This window comes from Phyllobates terribilis, unplaced genomic scaffold (genome assembly GCF_046119375.1).
Source record: "Phyllobates terribilis strain yellow unplaced genomic scaffold, ASM4611937v1 Scaffold_6__1_contigs__length_29720123, whole genome shotgun sequence".
NCBI classification, from domain to species: domain Eukaryota; kingdom Metazoa; phylum Chordata; class Amphibia; order Anura; family Dendrobatidae; genus Phyllobates; species Phyllobates terribilis.
In genome coordinates this window covers 24,293,453-24,317,998 of record NW_027362766.1, presented here as the reverse complement: position 1 = coordinate 24,317,998, position 24,546 = coordinate 24,293,453, and the positions used below count along the sequence as shown (strand labels likewise).

At 46.9% G+C, this 24,546-nt stretch overlaps 1 protein-coding gene across 1 annotated transcript; it reads right to left on the bottom strand.

The window, feature by feature from the left end:
• Window positions 1–6,916: 6,916 nt before the first annotated feature.
• Window positions 6,917–24,279, bottom strand: LOC141152599 (olfactory receptor 10A2-like). The gene is made up of 5 exons (XM_073637154.1): window positions 24,195–24,279; window positions 21,601–21,807; window positions 20,905–21,239; window positions 8,786–8,818; window positions 6,917–7,771 (listed from the first exon to the last, which is right to left on the bottom strand). The coding sequence occupies exons 1-5, from the start codon at window positions 24,277–24,279 to the stop codon at window positions 6,917–6,919; spliced, it is 1,515 nt and encodes a 504-aa protein (XP_073493255.1).
• Window positions 24,280–24,546: the final 267 nt, after the last annotated feature.

Sequence of the window (24,546 nt, the reverse complement as noted above, 5' to 3'; positions counted from 1 at the left end):
CCCTAGGTCAATCAGGGTTGCCCCCAAAGTCTACAGCTCCTGCACCTCATCCTCCTCAGCCTCCTCCTCCTCTAAAGCCTCCATCTCCTAAATGACCACATCAGTCACAAGCTGGAAGCACTACAGCACTGCCTCGGCCAAGCAGCAACAGGCTGTGCTGAAGCTAATATGCTTAGGTGACAAACCGCACAATACTGAAGAGTTGTGGACATCTTTGAAAGAGCAGGCCGATCTGTGGCTCACACCACTGAACCTACAGCCAGGCATGGTCATGTGTGACAATGGCCGGAACCTGGTGGCGGCTATGAGGTGAGGAGAGCTCACACACGTACCATGCCTGGCCCATGTGCTTAACCTTGTGGTTCAGCGATTTCTTAAATCCTACCCGGAGCTGCCAGATCTGCTTGTTAAAGTACGCCGCCTGTCTGGTGTGTGATGTCTCCACGCGTTGGAACTCTACACTGCAGATGTTGGGAAGGATTTGTGAGCAGAAGAGGGCAGTTGTTGAGTGTCAGCATCAACGAGGCTGTCAGTATTCAGTCCAGACTCCACACATAAGGCCTCAGGAGTGGACATGGATGTCAGACATATGTACCATCCTTATAAACTTTCAGGACTCCACCAAGATGGTGAGTGGCGATGACACCATAATTAGCGTCACCATCCCGCTTCTCTGTCTTCTGAAATGCTCTCTGCTCACAATCAAAGAGGTTGCATTGCAGGCAGAGCACGATGAGATGGAGCAGGGAAACATACAGGGTGATTACACACAGCCCAGCCTCATCTCATCCCAACGTGGATTGGGTGACAATGAGGAAGAGGAGGAGGAGAAGGAAGAACAGGAGCTAGTTTCATGCGCTATAGATGGTACTACCTGCACAGCTGTCATGCCGTCTGTTCAGTGTGGATGGCCTGAGGACAGAGAGGAGGAGGAGGAGAGCATGGTCACTGGTCCTCTTTTTGAGGACACGGAAGTCTTGCCTGTTAGCAGTCTGGCACGCATGGCTGAGTTTATTTTATGCTGCCATTCCCAAATTTTGGGTGACAGTCATTACTGGTTGGTGACACTTCTAGACCCACGCTACAAGGAGAACTTTATATCTCCTATTCCTGAGGCGGAGAGGTCTACAAAAATTGGGCAGTACCAGAAGGTCCTTGTTGCGGAACTATTAAAAATATTCCCATCTGAAAACGCTGGCGGCAGAAGTCATAGTTCGCTGGACAACCAAGGACTACAGGCGAGAGAGACACAACTCCAATCCAGCAGAGGCAGAGGAACACTGTCAAAGTTCTGGGAGAATTTTCTCAGCCCCTCCAATCGCACAAACCTCGAGGCACGGGGTACTCTCACAAGGAGTGCAAAGTTTGGGAAGATGCTGAGGGAGTACCTTGCCGACCGTACCAACATCCTCCGTGATTCCTCTGTGCCTTAAAATTATTGGGTATCCAAGGTGGATACGTGGAATGAACTGGCTCTCTACGCCTTGGAGGTCCTGGCCTGCCCTGCCGCTATCGTTTTATCGGAGCAGGTTTTTAGTGCCGCTGGTGGAATTATAACTGATAAGCGCATCGGCCTGTCAACTGAAAATGCTGACAGGCTGACTCTTATAAAAAAGAACAAGGGCTGGATTGGGCCAGACTTCTCAACACCACCGAATAATAGCAGCGTAACATAAACTCAAATCCAGTGTCTTTTTTTGGGAGATGTATTCTCATGGACCGTTTCACACTCACACATGGGTATACGCTTCCTGATTTTTGCTATTTGCTCTTGCCTCCTCCTCCTCATCCTCATCCTTCACCACCATATCACCATGGTGACTGTGGTCCGTGATGCAACACCCACATAATTTTTTTAAAGGGTGTTTTTGATGCCCGTAAAAAAAATAAAATTATACAGTATGTTCATGTATACCCCCAGGGGTAAATGTTTGTCAGCCCATACACTTAGTGCATGGGCATTACAAGTATAGGAGACCCGCTCCTTTCTAATGGGAACATTTTTTGATGAGGCCCTCTACGTCTCTTCTAAGGGGTATTGGAGTGCTTCCCAATTTTTGGCAGTCCTTGCATTCACTGCATAGGCCAACACTATGGGAGACCCTCTCCTTTCTAATGCAAATTTGTCATTACTGTAGCCCTTCTCTATGTGTTTTTAAATTGTTAGTGGGGTTTTTCCTAAATTTGGTCAGCCGTTGAACTCACTGCATACCCTATAACTGTATAGCAGACCCTCTCCTTTCTAATGGGAACATGTCGTACTCGTTACTGTGGCATGGCTCTATGTGTCTTTAAATTCTTAGTGAGGTTTTTCCTAAATTTGGTCAGCCGTTGGATTCACTGCATACCCTATAACTGTATAGCAGACCCTCTCCTTTCTAATGGGAACATGTCGTACTCGTTTCTGTGGCCCTGTTCTATGTGTCTTTAAATTGTTAGTGGGGTTTTTCCCAAATTTTGGCAGCCCCTGCAGTCACTGCATAAGCAATAACAGTATAGGAGACCCGCTCTTTTATAATGGGAACATTTTTTTTACTGAGACCCTCCTCTATGTCTGTTCAAAGGGGTATTGGGTTGGGTCCGAATTTTTGGCAGCCCTTGCAGTCACCCCATACGCAATAACAGTATAGGATACCCTCTCGTTAATAATGGGAAAAACAAAGCATAGCCGGCTGATGGCTCTCTAAGAATACTGAGGGCCGAATGCTGGTGTTATGATCTGCAACATGAACTAAGGAACGATAGGGGAAATCTGTCCCTACAGTAAGACTAAGCTGAATCCCTACAATGTATTGGGGTGCCTGTTCCTAGCAAACAGACCCGCCTTAGTCCTCGACTAATCTGAACGAAGACCTATAGCATAAGGGGAGGGGTCCCTAAAAGAACTAAGGACTGTGACAAAAAATGGGACACCTCCTAAACAGAGAAGTTGTTGCAGAACACAAAAAGACAAACTGATAAAAAGGTACTAGAGGTCCCAGGAGGACAAAGCGAGCTGACAGAGAAAGGCACAGAAGCACCTGGCTAGAGAAACTGTCAAACACTGAAGTCCAGCACAGCCAAAAGGGCGGAGCTGGAATATATAGGCAGATGGTCACGTGACCGCAAAACACAAGGTGGAAAAAACAAACAGTAGGGTTCTAACAGCTGGCCTATGAAAAATAGTAAGGGCCGCCAGATGGCCCTATAAAAATAGGCTTTGTGACTTTCATAAAACCTCCATCATAAATGCAACTTGATGTGTCTGATGATGTTTCACACACGACATTGCCAGATAAGGTTGTAAAATTTTAAAATGATATTTCCCGGTGAATGCATTTGTCTTAAAAAAAAAACAAAAAACAGTAGGATCTTTCTTTATTATAAAAAATCACATTGCTCAGCACCTCCACCTCCATCTCCGAAATGACCACATCAGTCACAAGCTGACAGCACTGCAGCACTGCCTTGGCCAAGCGGCAACAGGCTGTGCTGAAGATAACATGCTTAATGCTTAATTGACAAACCGGCCAGCGCTGCAGAGTTGTTGAAAGCTGTAATACAGGAGCCTGATCTGTGGCTCTCACCGCTGAACATACAGCCAGGCATGGTCGTGCGTGAAAATGGGCGGAACCTGGTGATGGAGAAATGACAGCAGGAGTAGATACGGTTTCCCTCTATGCCAGTCCTTTCACCGAGCTAAAGAATATGGCTGTGGTGAAATACAACTCCCACTGAGAAGCTGTTTCAGAATGAAAAACATTGGGCCCACCAGAGGATTTGAGTCTGAGGGCTCACCTTTCTCCCCTGCTCAAAATCCCCATAGCAGCTGCAAAGTTAGGGCTAATATGAACTCTGCTGATGTAGAAGCCAGGGCACACCAGTGGATTCTCTGTTGGGACTGTCCAACCCTGCCGAGAAGCAGTCCTGTCTAAGAAAAGTGTGTGGGAAGGTTCCCGGACATTCTATGGCTGTTTTTTTACTGAGTTGGAAACCCACGCAAACACAGGGAGAACATACAAAATCCTTGCAGATGTTGTCATTGCTGGGATTTGAACCCAGGATCCCAGCACTGCAAGGCTTCAGTGCTAACCACTGATCCAATGTGCTGCCATTCACCCTCTAATATCTAACAGGCTGGAGAAACGTGCACCTACTGACACTCTATCTTCAGCTCCTTTGTGAAAAACTAATGTATTTGGGCAGCCACTCAGTCTACCAAATAAAATTCCTAAGAAGGAAATTGAGGATGGCTTCGCTACTGTTACTGGGGGCAGTGCTAATACCATGGTGTCGTACCATAGTTCACTGGAAATATTCCAGGCTGGTAGGAGGCAAGCAAATTCCCACAGAAAAGTACCAGCAGTAATGTTCAGGGACCCGCGCTTGTAGAAGGTGGAGACAACACCGAGAGAAATAGTGACGGCTGGGGACCAAGTATGGACACGAGGCATGAGGTTGTGAAAAGCTTCCGCCTCCACGAGCCTAAAAGGCCACATTTCAAGTGCAAGCAGCTGCCCAGAAATCTGGCAGTTTAGTATTGCAGCCTGTGGGTGGGTGGCTGGCTGCATACTTGCGCTTGCATTCCAAGTAACAGACAATTAAGCAGATGGTGGCTTGTATCATCATCATGGCCTCACCTCGGCACTATGAACTCTCCTGAAAGAGAAGCCATGACCCACCAGAGGAGTCTCCGGTTTTCTGGTGGGTCCGTCCAACCCTGCCGAGAAGCAGCCCTGGCTAAGAAAAGTGTGGGGGAAGGTTCCCGGACACTCTATGGCTGTTTTTTTTAACGTGGATCGGACATGCATATGCATGTTATTTCTCAAACACCATTGCAGATCAGGCCATTGCCCAACTCTGTAGTCATGAAATTAAAAACGCAAAGAAAGATGTGTGTGTGTCAAAGCACCACCGAGAAGTGCGAGTTGATGTTGGACGGGCTGCCATTGCTTCTGCAACAAGCTGCTTTAGAGGACTTCCTGTGAGAAATGACACCCAGAGTAGATACGGTTTCCATCTATGGCAGTCATGTCACCGAGCTAAAGAATATGGCTGTGGTGAAATACAACTCTGCAGAAAAAGCTGTGGACTGGCTCCGTACCGTCCCTGGCCACATTCACCTGTCCATGTGTTTGTGGTTAGGCGGTCCTTCCCAATAAGTGCACTGGGGAGGGCACAGGTAATTTTGTGGGACCTGTGCTTGTCGAAGGCGGAGACGATACCGGGAGAATCAGTGGCGGCTGGGGACCGAGTATGGACACCCGGCCGCCGCCAGCATGAGGTTATGAAAAGCTTCCGCCTCCATGAGCCTAAAAGGCCACATTTCAAGTGAAAGAAGCTTTAGAGGACTTCCTGGGAGAAATGACAGCTGGGTAGATATGGTTTCCCAAGTCCTTTCAGCAAGGTAAATAATATGGCTGTGGTGAAATACAACTCAGCAAAAAAAAGCTGTGGACTGGCTCCGTACCGTCCCTGGCCACATTCACCTGTCCATGTGTTTGTGGTTAGGAGGTCCTTCCCAGTAAGTGCACTGGGGAGAGCATGGGTAATGTTGTGGGACCCTTGCTTCTGGAAGGCAGAGACGACACCGGGACAAATAGTGGCGGCTGGGGACCGAGTATGGATACCTGGTCGCTGCCGCCATAAGATTGTGGACAGCTTCCACCTCCACAAGCCTAAAAGGCCACATTTTCAAGTGTAAGTAGCTGTCAAAAATTTGGCAGTATTGTATTGCAGCCTGTGGGTTGGTGGGTGGCTGGCTGCATACTTGCACTTGCATTCCAAGGAATGGGGTAGGGACAACTGAACGCTGCACTGGGACAAGGACGTGGACAGTGATTGTTGCAAGTCTGCAATGACAGGTGCATGGCGGGAGGCATCTTCACATGCACCAAGGATCACTTATGATGGGCACACTTTTAGGCAGTGACCTGGGAGTCAGAGATGCTTTCAGAGGTCTTCCCCATGCTGTTCCCTTGTCTTTTCAGCACTGTATGCATGTGTCTGATGATGTGTCCCACACCACATGGCCAGATAAGGTTGTAAAATGTTAAAATGACATTTACCGGTGAATGCATTTGTCTTGGTTGAAAGCAATACAAAAGTGCAAAAATGCATCAAAAACACTATGTGTGAGCATAGCCCAAGGTGTGGAGGAGTATTTTTGTTTTTGGGTATTTATTTTGCCTTATATACAAGTCATTACTCTGGAAAGGATGTTCCTTAACTTATTTCCCAGGAAAATCCATTTTGGTTTAGTTTTTGTATGTTTTATTATGAGTCCGTAAAAGTGGCGTAATACACTGACAACGTTGTTGACAGCAGTGACTTGGGAGTCAGAAATGCTTCCAGGGGTCTTCCCCATGCTGTTCCCATGTCATTTGAGCACTTTTCCCATCGATTTGGGCAATTTTTAGGCCCTCTGCAGACCGCCGGGGGGAGCCGCCTGAGAAATGCTCGAGTTTCCCATGGACTTACATTGGGCTCATTGCTCGGGTCGAGCACCTGAGTATTCCAAAGTGCTCGACCCGATCAACGAGTACTCGAGCATTTTAGTGCTCGCTCATCACTAATCAATAACAAAAGCGCAAATGTGCTTCAGTCCCCAAGCAGATTTCATGTTCGCCTGGAATTATTTTCAACAAAATGTGCAATATTTTAGTGTAATGTGCAGTTTTGGCTCTAAAGAGACGTGAAAAAAGTAAAAGACAAGAAATAAAGAGTATTTTTTAGTTTATGCAAAATTCAACAACACATTCTGAAGAGTTTTGTTGCCAAATGTCTAAGAATACCACAAAGCAAAAAAAGAAAAATGACTTAAAAAAAAAAGCTAATAATGAATCGTGCTAATTGTTAGGGCTACAAGTCAAGTTTACCAGGAGAGAAATCACTAGCAGGGTTAAAACTTAAAAGTTTGCAACATGACTTATCAACTTCAAAACTTAATGAACTGTCTGATAATTTTCCTTAAAGAACTTTTTACCTCTCTATTCCTAAATGTATAAATAAATGGGTTCAGAACTGGTATGATAACAGTGTATATGAGAGCAAGGAACTTGTCGTAATGACTACCCTTTGGCCTGACGTACACAATGATGGCTGAACCATAAAACAGAGATGCTACAATGAGATGGGATGAGCAAGTTGAAAATGCTTTTGTTTTACCCTCTAAAGTTTCAATTTTTAACACTGTATATATGATATGAATATAGAAACCCATTATGGTTAAAAAGGGTAAAACAGTTGCCAGAACAGCTGCCAAACTAGTCGTCATATTACTAAGAGATGGGTCTGAACAAGATAAATTTTGCAACGGTGCCAAGTCACAAAAGAAGTGGTCAACTTCATTTGGTCCACAAAAGTCTAATAGAAAAGTAAAAAGGCTAGGAATAAAAGAGGTAATAAAACCAAAAAACCATGGCAGGACAGACAATCTACTGCAGAACTGACTATTCATTATGGCTGAGTACCGTAATGGATTAGTAATGGCTAAATATTGGTCAAAGACCATTAAAGCCAATAGGAAACACTCAGTTTCTCCCAAAGCATTAAAGGTATACATCTGGATAAAGCAACCAAAAAACGAAATGGTCTTCTTAGTCTGAATGAGGATAGCCAGCAGTTTTGGAACTGTTACCGAGGCAAAAATTATTTCTAAAACAGTAAAAATACTGATAAAAAAATACATTGGAGAATGAAGAGAAGGCTCCGTTCTAACTAACATAATAATAGTAAAGTTTCCAGAAACACAAATGATATAGGCCAGAAGAACAGCACAAAAGAGTAAATTCTGAAATGAGTGCAAATGGGTGAAACCCAAAAGATAAAACTCATTCACAACGGTTGTGTTAATACGCTGCATTTTGGATTTAAAGACAACCTGTATTGGATGACAGAAAGTAAAACAATAATACATTTTATGTAGCACAAAAGGATTATGCACAAAATATTATAGCATTTTATCCTATTTTCTAAAGAAAAAGAAATAACCTGTTAGTGATTATCAATATTATCAATATGCCTAGCTATGGTGATCACTAACTAAGCTTATTCATAGGAATAACACTATAACCTAAAGGCTAGTGTCAGAAAGTATATTAGTCAGTGGTCAACAATAGTTCTTACCAGTCTTCATCAGGAACCACTGAAAAAGCCTGATGAGGCGAAACCTATCGGGTCATATATCCTTGTTTAAATTATATATCCTGTAAGAATAACAGAAGTCTTCCACATGCCCAGCACAGCTTTTAATAATCCATAGTTGCTCAAAATAAGACTTCAATAACATTTAGAAGAAACATCACTACAGCTGTGACAGATGAAATCTTTTGGACCAAAGGAGCCTCTGTAAAAATTGATTGGAGATAAGAAGATAAGTGTATATCCATTTGATTGTGCTGACTTGGACTATGAGGGGATTAAGAATTATTTGGAGTCTAAAATAGTGTGGAGGGGAGAAAATTCTCAGTTAAAAAAAAAAAAAAAAAAATTGTTCCCGATGAGGAGTGGTGAGAACAATTGGGGGAGTGCAAAGACTGTTAGTGTGAGAAATAGCCAGTCGTTAACTATTGATTTATCTCCAAGCCTATAAGTTATAGTGTGATGCAGTTGGTCCTGTACTACTTTTGGGGGGGATAACGAGGGCTTGCTTTGAGTTGCGTTATAGGTTTTAAGCTCCTCAAATTTTAATATAGTTTTTGGTATCATTCGTTTGAATGCGCAGTTTAAAGCTTTACACAATTGCATGTCACAGTTGGCTCGTGCTGGCTACAGACAGCAACTAACTATTTTATACCATACATACCGTAGAATAGATTCCTCTTTTATATCCTTTATTCTAAAAGAAGAGGAAGACAAGAGGGAATAACATGTCCTTTGACAATGCAGTAGCTGCCTAATAACAGCCGAGAAAATTACATCCGAAAAAATAATCAGAGCAGTGTCTAAGTGCTTGTATGTTTCTGAACAATGACGTGTACAGCATTTGGTCTCTAATTTCTAAATTACTATAATCAAATGTTCTCATTTGGACGTCTACAGACATAAGACGTATGCACTGGATACATATGTTAACAACTAAAGATTAGTAGATCAATCCACAGAGGAACGAGTTCAAGTCAAATTTCCTGAAATTTGCGGTTCCATTCAAATTCAAACACCAAGCTTCTCTAAAAATTTGCCCTATTGTTGGTGCTATTTCATGAATGTGTGCCCTCGAGAAAGCACATTTCATAGCAGCAGCAGTACAGTGGGCAGCCAGGAGATGTGGGACTGTGCAGTGTCTGCAGCAAAAGCAGCACGATAGAGAGTTAGGACGGCGGCAAGAAAAGAGGTGCTTGGCAATTTTGGGCCAGCAACAGCAGCCCCAGAAGCCATAGTACTAGAGTATAACAAAAAATGCAAAACTTGTACCCACCTATTACCATCAAATACAGTCGGCATACCTAACACAAATCAGGACTACAAAATCATGGATGTCTTTTTATGTACATCTTTAAATGTGGTGTACATGATACAATGTACAAGGTGCCCGGAAGGAGTTTATATTGGAGAAATGATGCAAAAACTGCAAACGAGAATGAATTTACACAGACACACAATTAAGAATGAACTGGACACACTTGTGGGAAAACATTTCTCTGGCCGGGGATACTGTATGAAATATCTAAAGGTTTTAATACTAAAAAAGGGCAACAGATAAAGAAAAATTTGGGAATTCAAATTGATAAGGATGTTCAATTCACTGACAACAGGATTAAATATAACACCTGGGTTTATGACTCACTACATGGATACAATTCACACCTCCAGATAATTAAACATTCCCAAGGCATCTCATTTTGCAACAAAAAAAACTAATTTGATCTCCCTGATTTATCAGTAGGAGGCATCACAACTTAAACCTCATGAACAAATGTCTTGTTGTAACATCTCTCAAATGTTGTGCCTTTTGTCTTATGAATTCATTTGTAATCTTGCTTGATGAAGGAGCCTATACATATTTTTTTTCTGGTAAGCCAATAAAGGTATCACTCCGAGAATACTTTTGTCATTGTTGGCATAAAAGTATTTACATGGCCTTCATTTAAATTTTGTTGCAGTGTGTCAGTGAAGTTATTGACACGAGGTCGCTGTGAAAAACAGTAACGTACAGGCCAGCTATTTAAAACTGTGGTTTTCCATCACACGTATCACATATCACTGCGGTTCAAATCCAGCCATTTGTAGTGAACAAGGAAAATATTGTCCTCCATTTAAAATGAGTAAGGCGCGTGGCAAGGAACGGGAAAGTGGACGTTATGTGATGGTGCATGAAAAGGACGAGGCCTAGGCCATGGGAAAGCTGAAATTGTGCCACAACAAACACCCACATCTTGTCGCCCGACCTTTCTGTCCCAATTACTAGGGAACTGCAGCACACCACTAATGAACCCAGAGCAGTGTCAAAAGATTGTTGATTGGATAGCGGAAAATGCTTCCAGTCACTTAGCTACCACCACCACCTTGTCTTCCACACGGTCAAGTCTCAGTAGCCGTGAGTCTAGACTGCATATTCCTCACCCTGATCCTCCTTCCTCCCACCATGCTGAGTAATCGAATACAACTGATCCCACACTTGGACACTCAGAAGGCCTGTTCACTTTTCCATTTATAGATTCAGACCTCTTGCCCGCTCCACTTGAAGCGAGGCAAGAGGAGATCGCATGTAGCGATGCCCAAATATTTGAGCAGCCACGGTCACATGAAGGCGACAGTGGGAAAGTGTCACAAGAGGTGGATGATGATGAGTCACAATTGCCAGATAGTCAGAAGGAGGACCAGGATGCGGAAGTGGAAGACGAGGTGGTAGACGATGAAGTCACTGACCCAACCTGGCAAGGTGACATGCAGAATGAGGACAGCAGCAAACAGGAGGAGGGAGGCGCAGCACCACAGCAGGGTTAGCAAAACTAGCAGCCTGACCACGGACAGCATGATCAGGCACATGGCAGCAAAGCATGTAACTAAGTGGGCCGAACCCCAGGATCCAGGAATAGTGTCTGCGGGTGACACCACTGCTTCTTCTGCTGTTCTGCGTGCAAGCCAATCCCCTGTCCATGGCATATGCAAAGATGCCTCCTGCCCTGCACCTGTCCACACTCTCAAATAGCACCATCAGCAAGCACTTCCATGTCCTTGTCCAAGTGCAGCATTCAGTTATCCCTACCCAGTCCTTGGAACACAAGTGAAAATACACAGCCAACGCCCCACAGGTCACTACTAAATGCACACATTTCGTGAATGCTTGCACTCAAAATGTTGCCTTTAGGCTCATGGAGATGGAAGCTTTCCGCAACCTGATGGCGGCTGCCATCCCTCAGTGCTTGGTCACCAGCCGCCACTCTTTCTCACCAGTGTGCCGTCCTCGCATTACACAGGCACGTGTCCCACAACATTAGCCGTGCCCTCAACAATGCAGTTACTGGGAAATTCCACCTAACCACGGACAAGTGGACAAGTGCTTGTGGGCAGGGGCGGTACATCTCGCTGACGGCATATTGGGTTAACATAGTGGAAGCGGGAAACCAGTCGGACCTTGGGACGGAACACGTCCTCCAGACGCCGAGGATTGCAGGCCCTAGGTCAATCAGGTTTGCCCCCAGATTCTACAGCTCCTTCACCTCATCTTCCTCCTCCCCTTCAGCCTCCATCTCCGAAATTACCACATCAGTCACAAGCTGGAAGCACTGTAACACTGCCTCAGCCAAGCGGCAACAGGCTGTGCTGAAGCTAATATGCTTCGGTGACAAACCACACAATGCTGAAGAGTTGTGGACAGCTCTGAAAGAGCAGGCAGATCTGTGGCTGACACCGCTGAACCTACAGCTAGGCATGGTCGTGTGTGACAATGGCCGGAACATCCCCCGTGATTCCTCTGTTCCTTACAATTATTGGGTATCCAAGCTGGACACGTGGCATGAACTGGCTTTCTACACCCTGGAGACCCTGCCCTGCCACTAGTGTTTTGTCAGAGCGGGTTTTTAGTGTCGCTGGTGGAATTATAACCGATAGGCGCATCCACCAGTCAAATGAAAATGCTGACAGGATGACTCTTATAAAAATGAACAAGGGCTGGCTTGGGCCAGATTTCACAACACCACCGAATGATAGCAGTGTAACATAAACTCAAATACAGTGTCTTTTTTTTTGGGAGGTCTAACTCTATTCCCATGCACCTCTGTCTTCACACCCAGAAATGAGTATACGCTTCCTGGTTTTGTCTATTTGCTCTTGCCCCCCTCCTTCTCCGCATCCTAATCCTCCACCACCATATCACCACCATTTGTACCATATCAACATATCTACGTCTCTTGCAAGGGGCATTGGAGTTCCTCCAAATTTTTGGCAGCCGTTGCTTCACTGCATAGGGAAACAGTATGGGAGACACACTTCCTAATCATGGGAGCATTTTTTGCAGGAGGCCCTCTGACCTTTACGTCTCTTGCAATGGGCATTGGAGTTTCTCCAAATTTTTGACAGCTGTTACTTCACTGCATAGGCAAACAATATGGGAGACACACTTCCTAATCATGGGACCATTTTTTGCAGGAGGCCCTCCGACCTCTACATCTCTTGCAAAGGGCATTGGAGTTCCTCCAATTTTTTGGCAGCCATTGCAATCACTGCATATGCAATAACAGTAAAGGAGACCCACTCGTTAATAATGGGAACAACAAAGCATAGCCGGCTGATGGCTCACTAACGATAGTGAAGGCGGACTGCTGGCCTTTTAATAATAGTAACTTATAAAAATAGTCTTGCGCCTTTCAGAGTCCTTCCATCTTAAATGAAACAGGATGTGTCTGATGATGTGTCACACACCACATGGCCAGTTAAGGTTATTAAATGTTAAAATTAAATTTCCTGGTGAATGCATTTGTCTTGGTTGAAAGCAATGCAAAAGTGCAAAAAAGCATCAAAAATGTTACGAGTGAACATAGCCCAAGGTGTTGAGGAGAATTTTTGTTTTTGGTTATTTATTTTGCCTTATATACAAGTCATTACCCTGGAAAGGATGTTCCTTAACATATTTCCCAGGAAAATCCAGTTTGGTTTCATTTTTTGTATGTTCTATGTGAGTCCGTAAAAGTGGTGTAATGCATCTGACAATGTTGTTGACAGCAGTGACCTGGGAGTCAGAAATGCTTCCAGGGGTCTTCCCCATCCTGTTCCCATGGCATTGGAGCCCTACATTTGGAGCCCTGGCACTTTGAAAATAGTACCCCTGTTCGGTCTCACTAAAAAAGAGCATCTTTTTTAGATGGCTTGATAAAAATCCTTTGCAATTGCCTAATTACTTGTAACTAGATGGTGGCCCGATTCTAACGCATCGGGTATTCTAGAATATGTATGCGGCCGACCGGGCACAATTAGCTGAGTGGTGTTTAAATTTGGCGCCAAAATCTCTGATTGGTCGCGGCCGGCAACCGCGACCAATCAGCAAAGCGGCGGTCGCGACCAATCAGCGAACCGTGTTAGTGGGGACTGGAGAGCGTGTTTAAATTTGGCACCAAAATCGTCGCGACCGCGACCAATCAGCAAAGCGGTGTTTAAATTTGGCGCCAATAATGCTGATTGGTCGCGGCCTGCAAACACGACCAATCAGCAGAGGGGTGTTTAAATTTGGCGCCAAAATCAATGATTGGTCGCGGCCGGCGTTCGCGACCAATCAGCAGAGCGGGGTTTAAATTTGGCGCCAATAATGCTGATTGGTTGCGGCCGGCGACCACGACCAATCACCAGAACGATGCAGAGCGGGGTTTAAATTTGGCGCCAAAATCGCTGATTGGTCGCGGCTGGCAGCCGCGACCAATCAGCAGAGCGTTGTTTAAATCTGGCGCTAATCTCACTGATTGGTCGCGGCTGGCGGCCGTGACCAATCAGGAGAGCGGGGTTTAAATTTGGCGCAAATCTCGCTTATATGTCGCAGCCGGCCGGCGGCCGCGACCAATCAGCAGAGCGGTGTTCAAATTTGGCGCCAATCTCGATGATTGGTCGCGGCTGGCGGCGGCGACCAATCAGCAGAGCGGTGTTTAAATTTTGCGTAAAAATCGCTGATTAGTCGCAGCCGGCCGGCGGCCGTGACCAATCAGCAGAGCAGGCTTTAAATTTGGCGCCAATAATGCTGATTGGTTGCGGCCGGCCACCGCGACCAATCAGCAGAGCGGCATTTAAATTTTCCTTCCATATCGCTGATTGGTCGCGGCCGTCGACCGCGACCAATCAGCATCGTATTAGTGAGGACCGGGGAGCGGCGCTGCTTGTGCGGCTACTTCCGCTGCGAGAAGCCGGGAGATGAGCGGCTGCTCGCAGCAGAAGCATCCCGACTGGCGGCGCCGCTCCCAGGTCCTCCGTTCACACTTTCCGTCCGGAGATCAGCGGGCCAAGCCGCTAATCTCCCGACGTTAGCTGCATGGAGGTGAGCGGCGCCGTCTGTCGGGGTACTTGTGCTGCCAGCAGCGGGGAGATGAGCGGCTAGCGCCGCTCATCTCCCGGCTGCATCACCGCTGACCTCCGTGCGGCAGATGAGCCGCTAACGGCCACCATCTTTTTCTGAAATCCCGCGTCGCTGATTGGCCGCCGCCGGACCAATGAGCGACGCGGGATTTCCTTGACAGACAGCGGCCGGACCAATGAGCGACACGGGATTTCCTGGACAGACAGACAGACAGACAGACAGAAAGACAGACAGACAGACAGACGGGATAAGACAATTATATATATAGATTAGCAAACCAGTTGCAGTCCCCAAAAAAGGGGCAATTTTTTAATCCTAGTTGAGAAACAATTACTTTTTCAAACTTGTTCAATGCGGTACACTTGTTTTGTCTCCCTAATTAAAGTGATACATTTCAAAGGAAACTGTGAGTTTTATACACTTGTTTTTACAGGCAATTAAAGACTTTAATGTCTTTTTTTGTACATTGAAAAAAAAAATTGCATAGCATCATAAACCTGAAAAAACGTAGTCACAATATATACTGTATATTTTTTGACTATGTCTTGTTCTTTGTACTATGTCTTGAGACTGTGATGCTTTCTGTGCACTGTGCACAATCACAGCATGCACTTTGTGTAATAAGCCAGCAAAACAGAGGAGTGAGCATGGTCAAAGAAGAAATCCGTGACCTCAGGTGTGCTCAGAAGAGAATCACCATAATACCTTGCCCCGAATTTAGCATTTTCCCAAGGGTAACAGAAGAAAATGCACCCTAAAATTTGTTGTGAAATTTGTCTTGAATACGATGATACCCCATATGTAGAAGAAAACCACTTTTTGGGTGCACGGAGGGGATCGGAAGAGAAGGAGGGCCATTTGAATTTTCGAAGTACAAAATTGTCTGAAATCATTAGCGGAAGACATGTCGCGTTTGGAGAGCCCCTGATGCGCCTAAACAATGTAAACCCCCTACAAGTGACCCCATTTTGGAAAAACTAAACCCCTCAAGGAGTTTATCTAGATGTGTGGGGAGCACATCACAGAAGTTTATAACATTGAGCCATGAAAATAAAATAAAAATCACATTTTTCCTAAAAAAGTTTTCTTTTAGCCCCAATTTTTTTATTTTCACAAGGGTAACAGGAGAAATTGGACCTCAAAATGTGTTTTGCAATTTCCCCTGAGTACACCGACACCCTATATGTGGTCAAAAACTACTTTTGAGGCACAGTGCAAGCTCAGAAGGGAAGAAGCACTTTATTGGAGTTCAGATTTTGCTGGAATGGTTTGAGGATTCCATGTAACGTTGGCAGGGCCCCTGAGGTACCAGAACAGTAGAAACCCCCCATAAGTGACCTTATTTTACAAACTACATCCCCTAATGGATTCATCTAGGGGTGCAGTGAGCATGTTGACATGTGCCTCACAGAATTTTATTCCATTGGGCAGCGAAGAAAGAATAATTACATTTTTACCACTAAAATGTTGTTTTAGCCCCAAATTTTAAATTTTTTTATGGGCTAATAGGAAAAAATGGACCTCAGTTTGTTGTGCAATCTCTCCTGAGTGTGTCAATTCCCTACATGTAATCGGGAACTACTTTTCAGGCACAGTACAAAGCTCAGAAGTGAAGGAGCAGCATATTAGAGTGTATATTTTACTATTATGGTTTGAGGGTGCCATGGCCCACTGGGAGAGCCCCTGAGGTGCCAGAATATCAGAACCCCCCATAATGGACCCCATTTTACAAACTACACCTCTCAATAAGTTCATCTAAGGATGCAGTGATCATTTTGACACCACGAGTGTTTCACAAAATTGTATACTTTTGGGTAGTGAAGAAAAAATAATTACATTTTTACCACAAAAATGAACATGTAAGTTGCCCATATGTGGCTGTACAGTACTGTTTAGAGACACAGTGAGACTCAGGAGGCACAAGTGCTATTTGCCTCCTAGAGCACAGATTTTCCTAGAATAGTTTGCGGACTCCTTTTACAGAGCCCCAAAGTGCTATAAAAGCAGAATCATCCCTCTAGTGACCCCATTTTGGAAATTATACCAATTTGGAAATTTAGCTACAGATGTAGTGACAATTTTAACTCCATGGGTGTTTTCCAGAAACAATCAGCAGTAGATATTGCTGAGTGAAAATAGCAAATTTGATATTGTAGTGCCCGTACATTGTAGTGCCCTGTACATTGTAGTGCCCAATACATTATGCCCAGCTTATGCTTCTGAAGAAATGCACCCATAAATTAGGCAAGCTCTTATCGCCAAACATATGGATTCTAAATGTGGTGTAGGCACACTGTGGGGCTCATAAGGGAGAGGGTTACTTGGATTTGAGAGTGCAGAATTTGCTGAATTTCTTTTGGAGGGGTGAGGAGCCATAGAAGTTTCCAGAGCCTTCCTACTGAGAGGAAGCCCCCTATATTTTCAATGACAAATGATGGACCCGAGTGAGGACTTGCTTTATTGTGGATTGAGTTGAAACTTTTATTGGGAACATTTTACATAACATTTGGGATCACATTTATCCTGTGCGCTACGATGAGCATATTCTTTCGGATTTCCATCTAAATCACCAAGTGATGTGATTCAGATGAAACCCCTGAGGGATCCATTCACCATAATGAGGCAGCAGAGTTACTCTGGATTCCATCTGACCTTTGTTCAGCAGTGTCCTTTTCAGAAGAGCACAAAAATGTGTTCAACCACTCTTTTATGCACACCTTAAAAGACAAACACCATCGGAACATAGGCCAGACAGCATCCACATTGTCCCATCTGCCTCATTATAGGGAATTCCGTCTGAAACACATATTTCAGAGATTTACATGGAAACCCCAGTGTAAGTGCTCAGCGTAGAGTGCAAGATATTTGTACACCGAGCCTTACTGTGATCTTTGGGAGGGAAAATGAAAAAATCAACAGCACGTGAAGAATTGGTTTTATTTACTTTTTACGCCGTTCCTCATGTGGGAAAAAGAATAGACAACTTTATTCTTCGGGTTGGTGTGATTACTGCAATACCAGATTTATGTTGGGTTTTTATGCTTGCCTCCTGTCACACACTAAAAGACACTTTTTATTGTGCATCGCCATATTTTGAACGCTATCATTTTCATATATTTCTGCTAACAGTCATATGAGGGCTTGTTTTTTTTGCGGGACGAGTTGACTTTATTATTGGTACCGGTTTTGGTCACAATTAGTGATGAGCAAGCACTAAACTGCTCGAGTGCTCGTTGCTCGGGTCGAGCAAATCGCAATGCTCGGGTGCTCGACCCAAGTAATGATCCCATTGTAAGTTAATGGGAAACTCCCATACTCGCATAAAAATTGGTCAAATTGATGGAAACAGTGCTCAAATGACATGGGAACAGCATGGGTGAAGACCCCTGGATGCATCTCTGACTTCCAGGTCACTGCTGTGAACAATGTTGTCAGAGTATTACGCCGCTTTTACGGACTGACAATAACATACAAAAACAAAGCAAAAATGGATTTTCCTGGAAAGAATGTTAAGAAACATTATAAAGCAAAAGAAATAACCAAAAACAAAAATGATCCTCCACACCTTGGGGTATGTTCATACGTAGACTTTTTGATGAGTTTTTGCACTTTTGCATTTCTTTCAAAGGTGCAAAAAACATTCACCAGTAAATGTAATTTTAACATTTTACCTATCTTGCTATGTGGTGTGTGAGACATGATCAGACACATCCAGAATGAACACTCATTTCCAGCTGATAATACCATCTAGGACTTGTCCTTTTTAAAAGCAGCTAACAGCTTTATCAATAGGGACTAGATTTGTTTTTTCAGCACTGAGTATAATAAAATAATCCCTGACTAGATGCCTGTAAGACGCTATCCCAACTGCTATAGATCACCAGTACACGAATCTCAGATAAGAGAGGTAATATAGTGCAATAGAAAATAGAATTTAACCAGCTCCGAAGAGGTTTTTTTGGTACGTTGCACCACCAAACTGTGAAGGAGCGCAAGCAACCCTGCCTGCTTTCATGAATTTGTGAGCAAAGATCACCGTTAAAAAATATGAATCGGTCAACATAGGAAGGAACATATCAAATAATGCACTGTGGAAGAGATGTATTTTGACAACAATGAACAACACTCAACTTCAGCTGATGATACCTTGCTCCTGTTCATATTGTAAATGCAGCTAACAGCGGTATCAATAGGGAATAGAATAGATTTTTTTTTTTTTGCAGCAGCAGCAGCAGCAGTATGCAGTATAAGGGAATAATACCTGGCTGAATTGGTGTAATATGCTATCCATATTGTGATAGCCCAACCGTAAACAATTTTTTAGATAAGAGAGGTAATATTTTAGACTATAGTATCGATTTGAATTGGCCTTCCCATTATTACACTGTAATTGCGTATATGTTATAATACCCCCGGTGACACTAAATACCATCTCTGACAAAATGCTAGTGGCCAAGACCTCCAAGGCATAGTTCATGCCACGTATCCAGCTTGGATACCCAGTAGTTGTAAGTCACAGATGAATCACGGAGGATACTGGTACGGTCACCATGGTAGTCCTTCAGCATTTCCCAAAACTTTTCCCTCCTTGTCAAAGTAACCCGGGCATCAGGGCCTGGGCGCTGGGAGGGTCTGAGACAACTGTCCCAGACCTTTGACAGTGACACGCCCAGGGGGATGGGGACGACTTGGCGCCCGGGCCTTGCTGTTGCCTGATCTTGGGGGATGTCGCGGTGGCCGGCTCCTGGGCCTGTACCCTGGGGTCACTCTTAAAAGAAGGGAGGAAGTTGTATGGGAAAGGGAATGTTCGTGACGCCACCTGTGGTGTCCGGTGAGGATCACCAGTGCTGCGACAGTCCTCTGAGGCCGGTGTTCAGGCAGCTTGGATGGTGCGGCTCCCCACAGGTGGAGCGGGGCCTCAGGGCAGTGTAGAGAGGGTGTAGAGTAGAGCGTCGGCGGGTGCAGAGCCGCGGAGGAAAGAACAGACAGAGGCGGTAGTTGAAGTCATCCAAGTCTTTACTCACTTTGGTGCATTGTCAGCTCAGAGCTTCTCTCTGCTTTCACACGGCGAACTGCGGCCGCCAGGGTGGGGTTCAGCACACTCCAGGTAGTTCAGGAGCGCTTGACAGGACCCCCACTCTAGAGTGTTCCTCTCCTGTTGAACTTCTCCCGCCTTGTGTCCCCCAATGAGTCCCCTGCGGGTACTGCGATGTCCCTTGTGAGTAACGTGTAGTTTCCGGACCGACTGGGTGCCCTTTTTGGTGACTTGTGGTGAGAACGTGGCGTAAGGCCGGGTCCCTCTGGATAAACTCAGATTCAGGCATACAGGTGGAGACTCCACTCCGTCCGTATCCCCCTGGGATCCACATAAGCCTCTGGACTTTTTCAACAGAGACGTGAAGTGCAAAGTCAGATAATCGGGGACCGGTACCCCCTCTTGCGGCAGGGTCTCTCTGGCTAGGCCAGAATAAGGTATGCAGGTGGCGACTCCGCTCCGTCCACAACCCCCTGAGATCCTTTCGCCGTCCCAAAGACCCACGACCAAAGACCCTGTTATTAAAATGGCCTCCAGTTATATATAATTCTAGTAAAGTGCTTAGGTAAATGCTTCCTCCACCCTCACTCACTACGTGGTTCCCCCTAACTTTGGTTCCCCCCTACTCCTCCATTCAGGCAGCACTATGGTGCTTTAGGCCCCCTTCAGAACTGGAGTGATGTAGTGTTGAGTGTGTGGTTGGGGTCCTGTGTCGCACTCCATCCTTACCTGGGAGAGGAGATACCACACCCCGTACTGAGCTGCAGTACCCCTGTGGCGACTGAACCCTAAGGGGTGCCACATTCCCCCTGGTGAAACACAGCACGTCCGCGGGCTGCAATAGAGCAAAGACATTGTATATTTCAGACATTCAAAAATTTTAAACCATAACAATCTTCCTTTTATGGGAGGCCCTTTTCTTAAATGTTACAGGTTATATGTGAGAAATATAAAAACATTGTATATATAGGAAACAGTAGAAAATATTATATAAGTGCAAGTTCGGCAGCATGAGGGACCTGTCCAAAGCAAACCCTCAACGTAGGCCCTGGAGTGGCTACAGGGCACGGCGATCCCAAGTTGGACCTCCACTTGTGCCACACCAGACAGGTTTTTGTTCTGAGGTCTGATGTTGTGCGTATAAAACCAATAGTGGGCACCTTAATAGGTGCAAACTATATACAATTGAGTTTGTTGACTGCTCACTGTCCGCAGGTACAATGTCTTAATAAAACATGCTGATAACTGGGAGGTAAGGAAGTCCAGCCTCCGGTGCCGCACTAGTGAAGGTATCCCCACCGGGGGTACGGCTCGTGCTTGCCCACGGATCCTGACCGGTCACCCGTGGCTTAAACACCCAGTGCACCTCTAGGGCGTACCACCGACGTACCCCGTGGTGGTGGGTGTATGAGACCAAGTCTCCAGGGTAGAGATTGCGGTCAGGGTGGCCTTGCTCCAAGTGGGGCTCAACGTCCCGCCGATTAACAAAAACATCATGTTTGAACTGGGGGCTGCGGATGAAGCCCCATCCCGCTTCCTGGTGAAACCGGACGATAAGTCCATCCTCCAGGGGGCTGGGACGGGAGGCCTCCGCCTGTCTGGCTTTGGCCTTGGCGGCTTTTGACCGCACCTCCAGTTGTTCGCAGCGGACCCTCTGGGCACGTCGTTCCCTCTCTAGCTGGAGGAGCTCACGTTCACAAAACTCCTCCCGCTGTCGAGCTTCAGCTTGGGTCTCCCGGGGAAACCCCATTAGATCCCGCCCCTGGTTGTCCCATCTAAATTCCTCCCCTCTTGGGCAAGCAACCGGGGGTGCTGGCAACGGCGTTAACGGGGGCCGCTGTTGGTCCTCCACCTTCGCGGACCAGTCCGGGTTCGGGTGCATGTACTGTACACCCAGGCGAGGGCAGGTGCTGGAGGTTCCGGGAGCGTGAGGGGTAGCAGGCCTCCGGAGGCTGCGGTGGCTTGGGCCTCAGGTTTTGGGGCCAATAACTGCTCCCAAACAGTGGCGCCCGGGGATGGAGGTGACGTAGGAGGTCCAGGAGCAGGTCGGTGCACTCAGCGCCCGGGACAGGGGTTTCTTTCTTACCAGCTCCTAGGCTGCATGCAGCCTCCTGGTTTTCTTCCTTTTCCACCTGGGCTGGGGCATCGCTGGTGGGGCGCAACGTATCTTGGCGTCGGGCCGCAAGCTTCCCCAGCAGGTCCTCTCTCCACTCCGCGACCGCTTTCTGCTGGGCCTCCTCAACTCGACGGGTCAGGTCCTGCGTCTCGCCGCGGAGGAACTCGGCCTCCTCCGCTGTTAAATGAATTCTGTATCCCTCCAGGGTGAGGGAGGTGGCTGCTGGTGGGCCAGCGACGGAGTGCATATCCTGTTCTCCTTCCATTGCGGCTGCCAGGTGTGGTCTGTCTAGACTTGCCCAGACCACACCTTGTCTCCCTCTCTTTCTCCTCCTCTTTCGGGGGCAGTTCAGTGGCTGCTCGTAGACGGTCACTCCTTGGGACGTCCCATCCATCTTGATGGACACAACTATGCGGACAGTCTCTGATGTAAGGGGCGGTCTGTGTTTTTGGCGTCATTGGAGAACCTAGCCCATGATGGGAGGTCTTAAGTTGTTGTTATTTTCCCTGCACATAATGGCGCCCGTTCCGTTACCCGGTGGGAACCTCTGGGCCTACCGGGCTTTCCTGACCAGGACGTGAAGTAGCAAGGCCAGGTGTCAGAGGCAGGTACCCCTCTTGCAGCTGGAATCCCTCTGAATAGATCAGCTAGGCGAGGACAGGTGGCGTATACCGCTCCGTCTGCATCCTCCCCGGGATCCATTTGTGGTGGAGCTACACTCCTGAGCTCCGGGCCTTCTTGGTCATGGTCCTTGACCGGGCTGAGATATACATCATCTGCAGCCTGCCCCTCGACCCAAGGTCGGGATTCAAGGGCCGTGCCTCCATCCTCTGTAGGTCCACACAGGATCCACGCTCAGGGAGGCAGGTCACGATAAGAACAGTCAAAGAACCATCATAAAAGAGGGACCAGGCCACAAAATGGCTGTGTATTATATATCAATTATTAAGTGTCACTAAAATGTGAATCCTCCACCCTCACCCACTAGTTGGTTCCCTATCTTTTGGTTCCCCTGTCTCCCAACTCCAGTAGGGGCTGCAGCTGGTGCGTAATAGCCCCCTCTGGTGGGAGAAGTGTGGTGTTGGATGTGGAGGTTGGGTCCTGACCATCACACTGTTCTTACATCAGAGGAGTAACACTACACTCCATTAAAGAAGTGCAGCATCCCTGTGGCAGTCGAACCCTCAGGGACGCCACATTCCCCCCTGGTGAAACACAGCACGTCCGCGGGCTGCAAAAGAGCAATACCTGCTACAGTTTTCTTTTATATATAACAATAAACTATCTTCCCTTTATGAGAGGCACTTCTTCTTAAACGTTTCAAACATAATATAACAATATAAAAGTACAAAGGTATAAAAATATAAAAATACAATAATCATCCAGAGACATTTATGCATAGACAGACGGGTTAAAGTGCAAGGACTAGGAGTCTGTTCAGAAGGATGAGGGACCTGTCCCAAACCCTCAACATAGGCCCTGGGGTGGCTGCAGGGCAAGAAGATCCCGAGTTGGACCTCCAGGAGAGCCACTCCAGACAGGTTTTTCTTCTGAGGTCTGAGGTAGAAATAGCCGCGGTTTTATATAAAACCAATAAGGAGCACCTAAAGAGATGCAAACTATTTACAGGGTAGGAGTCTGTCTGCTGCAAGTCCCCAGGGACAAATGTCTCTAGAAACCGGGGATTTAAATTAGAACATAACATAAACAGTACAACTTTTAAACAAGTTACAGCCGCCGGGGCTGCTTAACTCTCAGGTTCCCTCTTGGGAATAGGCTCATTCCTCCCGACGGAGGCTGACTGGTCCCCTGAAGCTGAGCGCGAGGGGGCATCGCTCCCGGACACCTTGTGGACATCCAGGGCGTACTACCCTTGCACCCCATGGTGGCGGGTGTAAGTAACTATGTCACCTGGGAAAAGGTTCCGGCCAGGGTGTCCTTTTTCAGCCGTGGCTCGATGTCCCGCCTGCTGACGAAGACGCCATCCTGATACTGGGGACTCCTTATGAACCCCCACCCCGCCTCATGGTGGAAGAGGACAACTTGCCCTTCCACACGGGGGCTTGGACAGGTAGCTTCCTCCTGTCGGGCCCGGGACTTTGCAGCCTTGGTGCGCACCTCGAGGCGCTAGCAGCGAATCTCCCTCTGGCGTTGCTCCCGGCTGAGTTGGAGAATCTGCTCACGGCACCACTCGTTCCTCCTCTGCGCTTCAGCCCGGGTCTCCCGGGGGAAGCCCATCTGGTCCCCCCCCTGTTTGTCACAGGCCAACTCCTCAGCCTCCGGCCAGGTGACTGTTGGTGCGGGTAGCGGTGTCAGCAGGGGTTGCTGCGGGTCCTCTGCAAGTGCGGACCAGTCCGGGTTGGGGTCGGTGAATACCCCAGCAGCCTCTGGCGCTTCCGATTCGGGAGTTGGGCGGCAATGCAGATCTCCGCCTATGGCTGAAGCTTGCAGCTCCGGGGCAAAGACCTGCTCCCAGGTGACCGCGCCGGGCAGGAGATACTCGGTCATGAGGTCCAGTACGGGTACGGTAGGTTCAGCAGCCGGGGCAGGGGTAGCACACTCACCCGCCTCTTGGCAGCTCACGACGTCTTTCACCGTTTCTCCCTGAGCTTCGGCTCCTTGGCGACGGGTCCGGATGTGCAGCAGCATTTCTTCGCGCCACGCAGCAGACGCCTCCTTCTGGGCCTCATCCAGTCTCCGTGCAAGACCCGGGGCTTCCTGGTGGAGAAATGCAATATCTCCCGTTGTAAGTCTGGTGCCGCTTCGCTCCCTGCCGGGGGAAGGACCTGGACCGGGTCCGGAAGGCTCCGTTTGTTGCGCTCCAGCAGCGTCCATGTCCGCTCCTGAAGGTCGCCAAACTCCTACTGCAATGGCCGCACCTTGTTGTTTTCTTCTTCCTCCTCTTTCGGTGCGGCT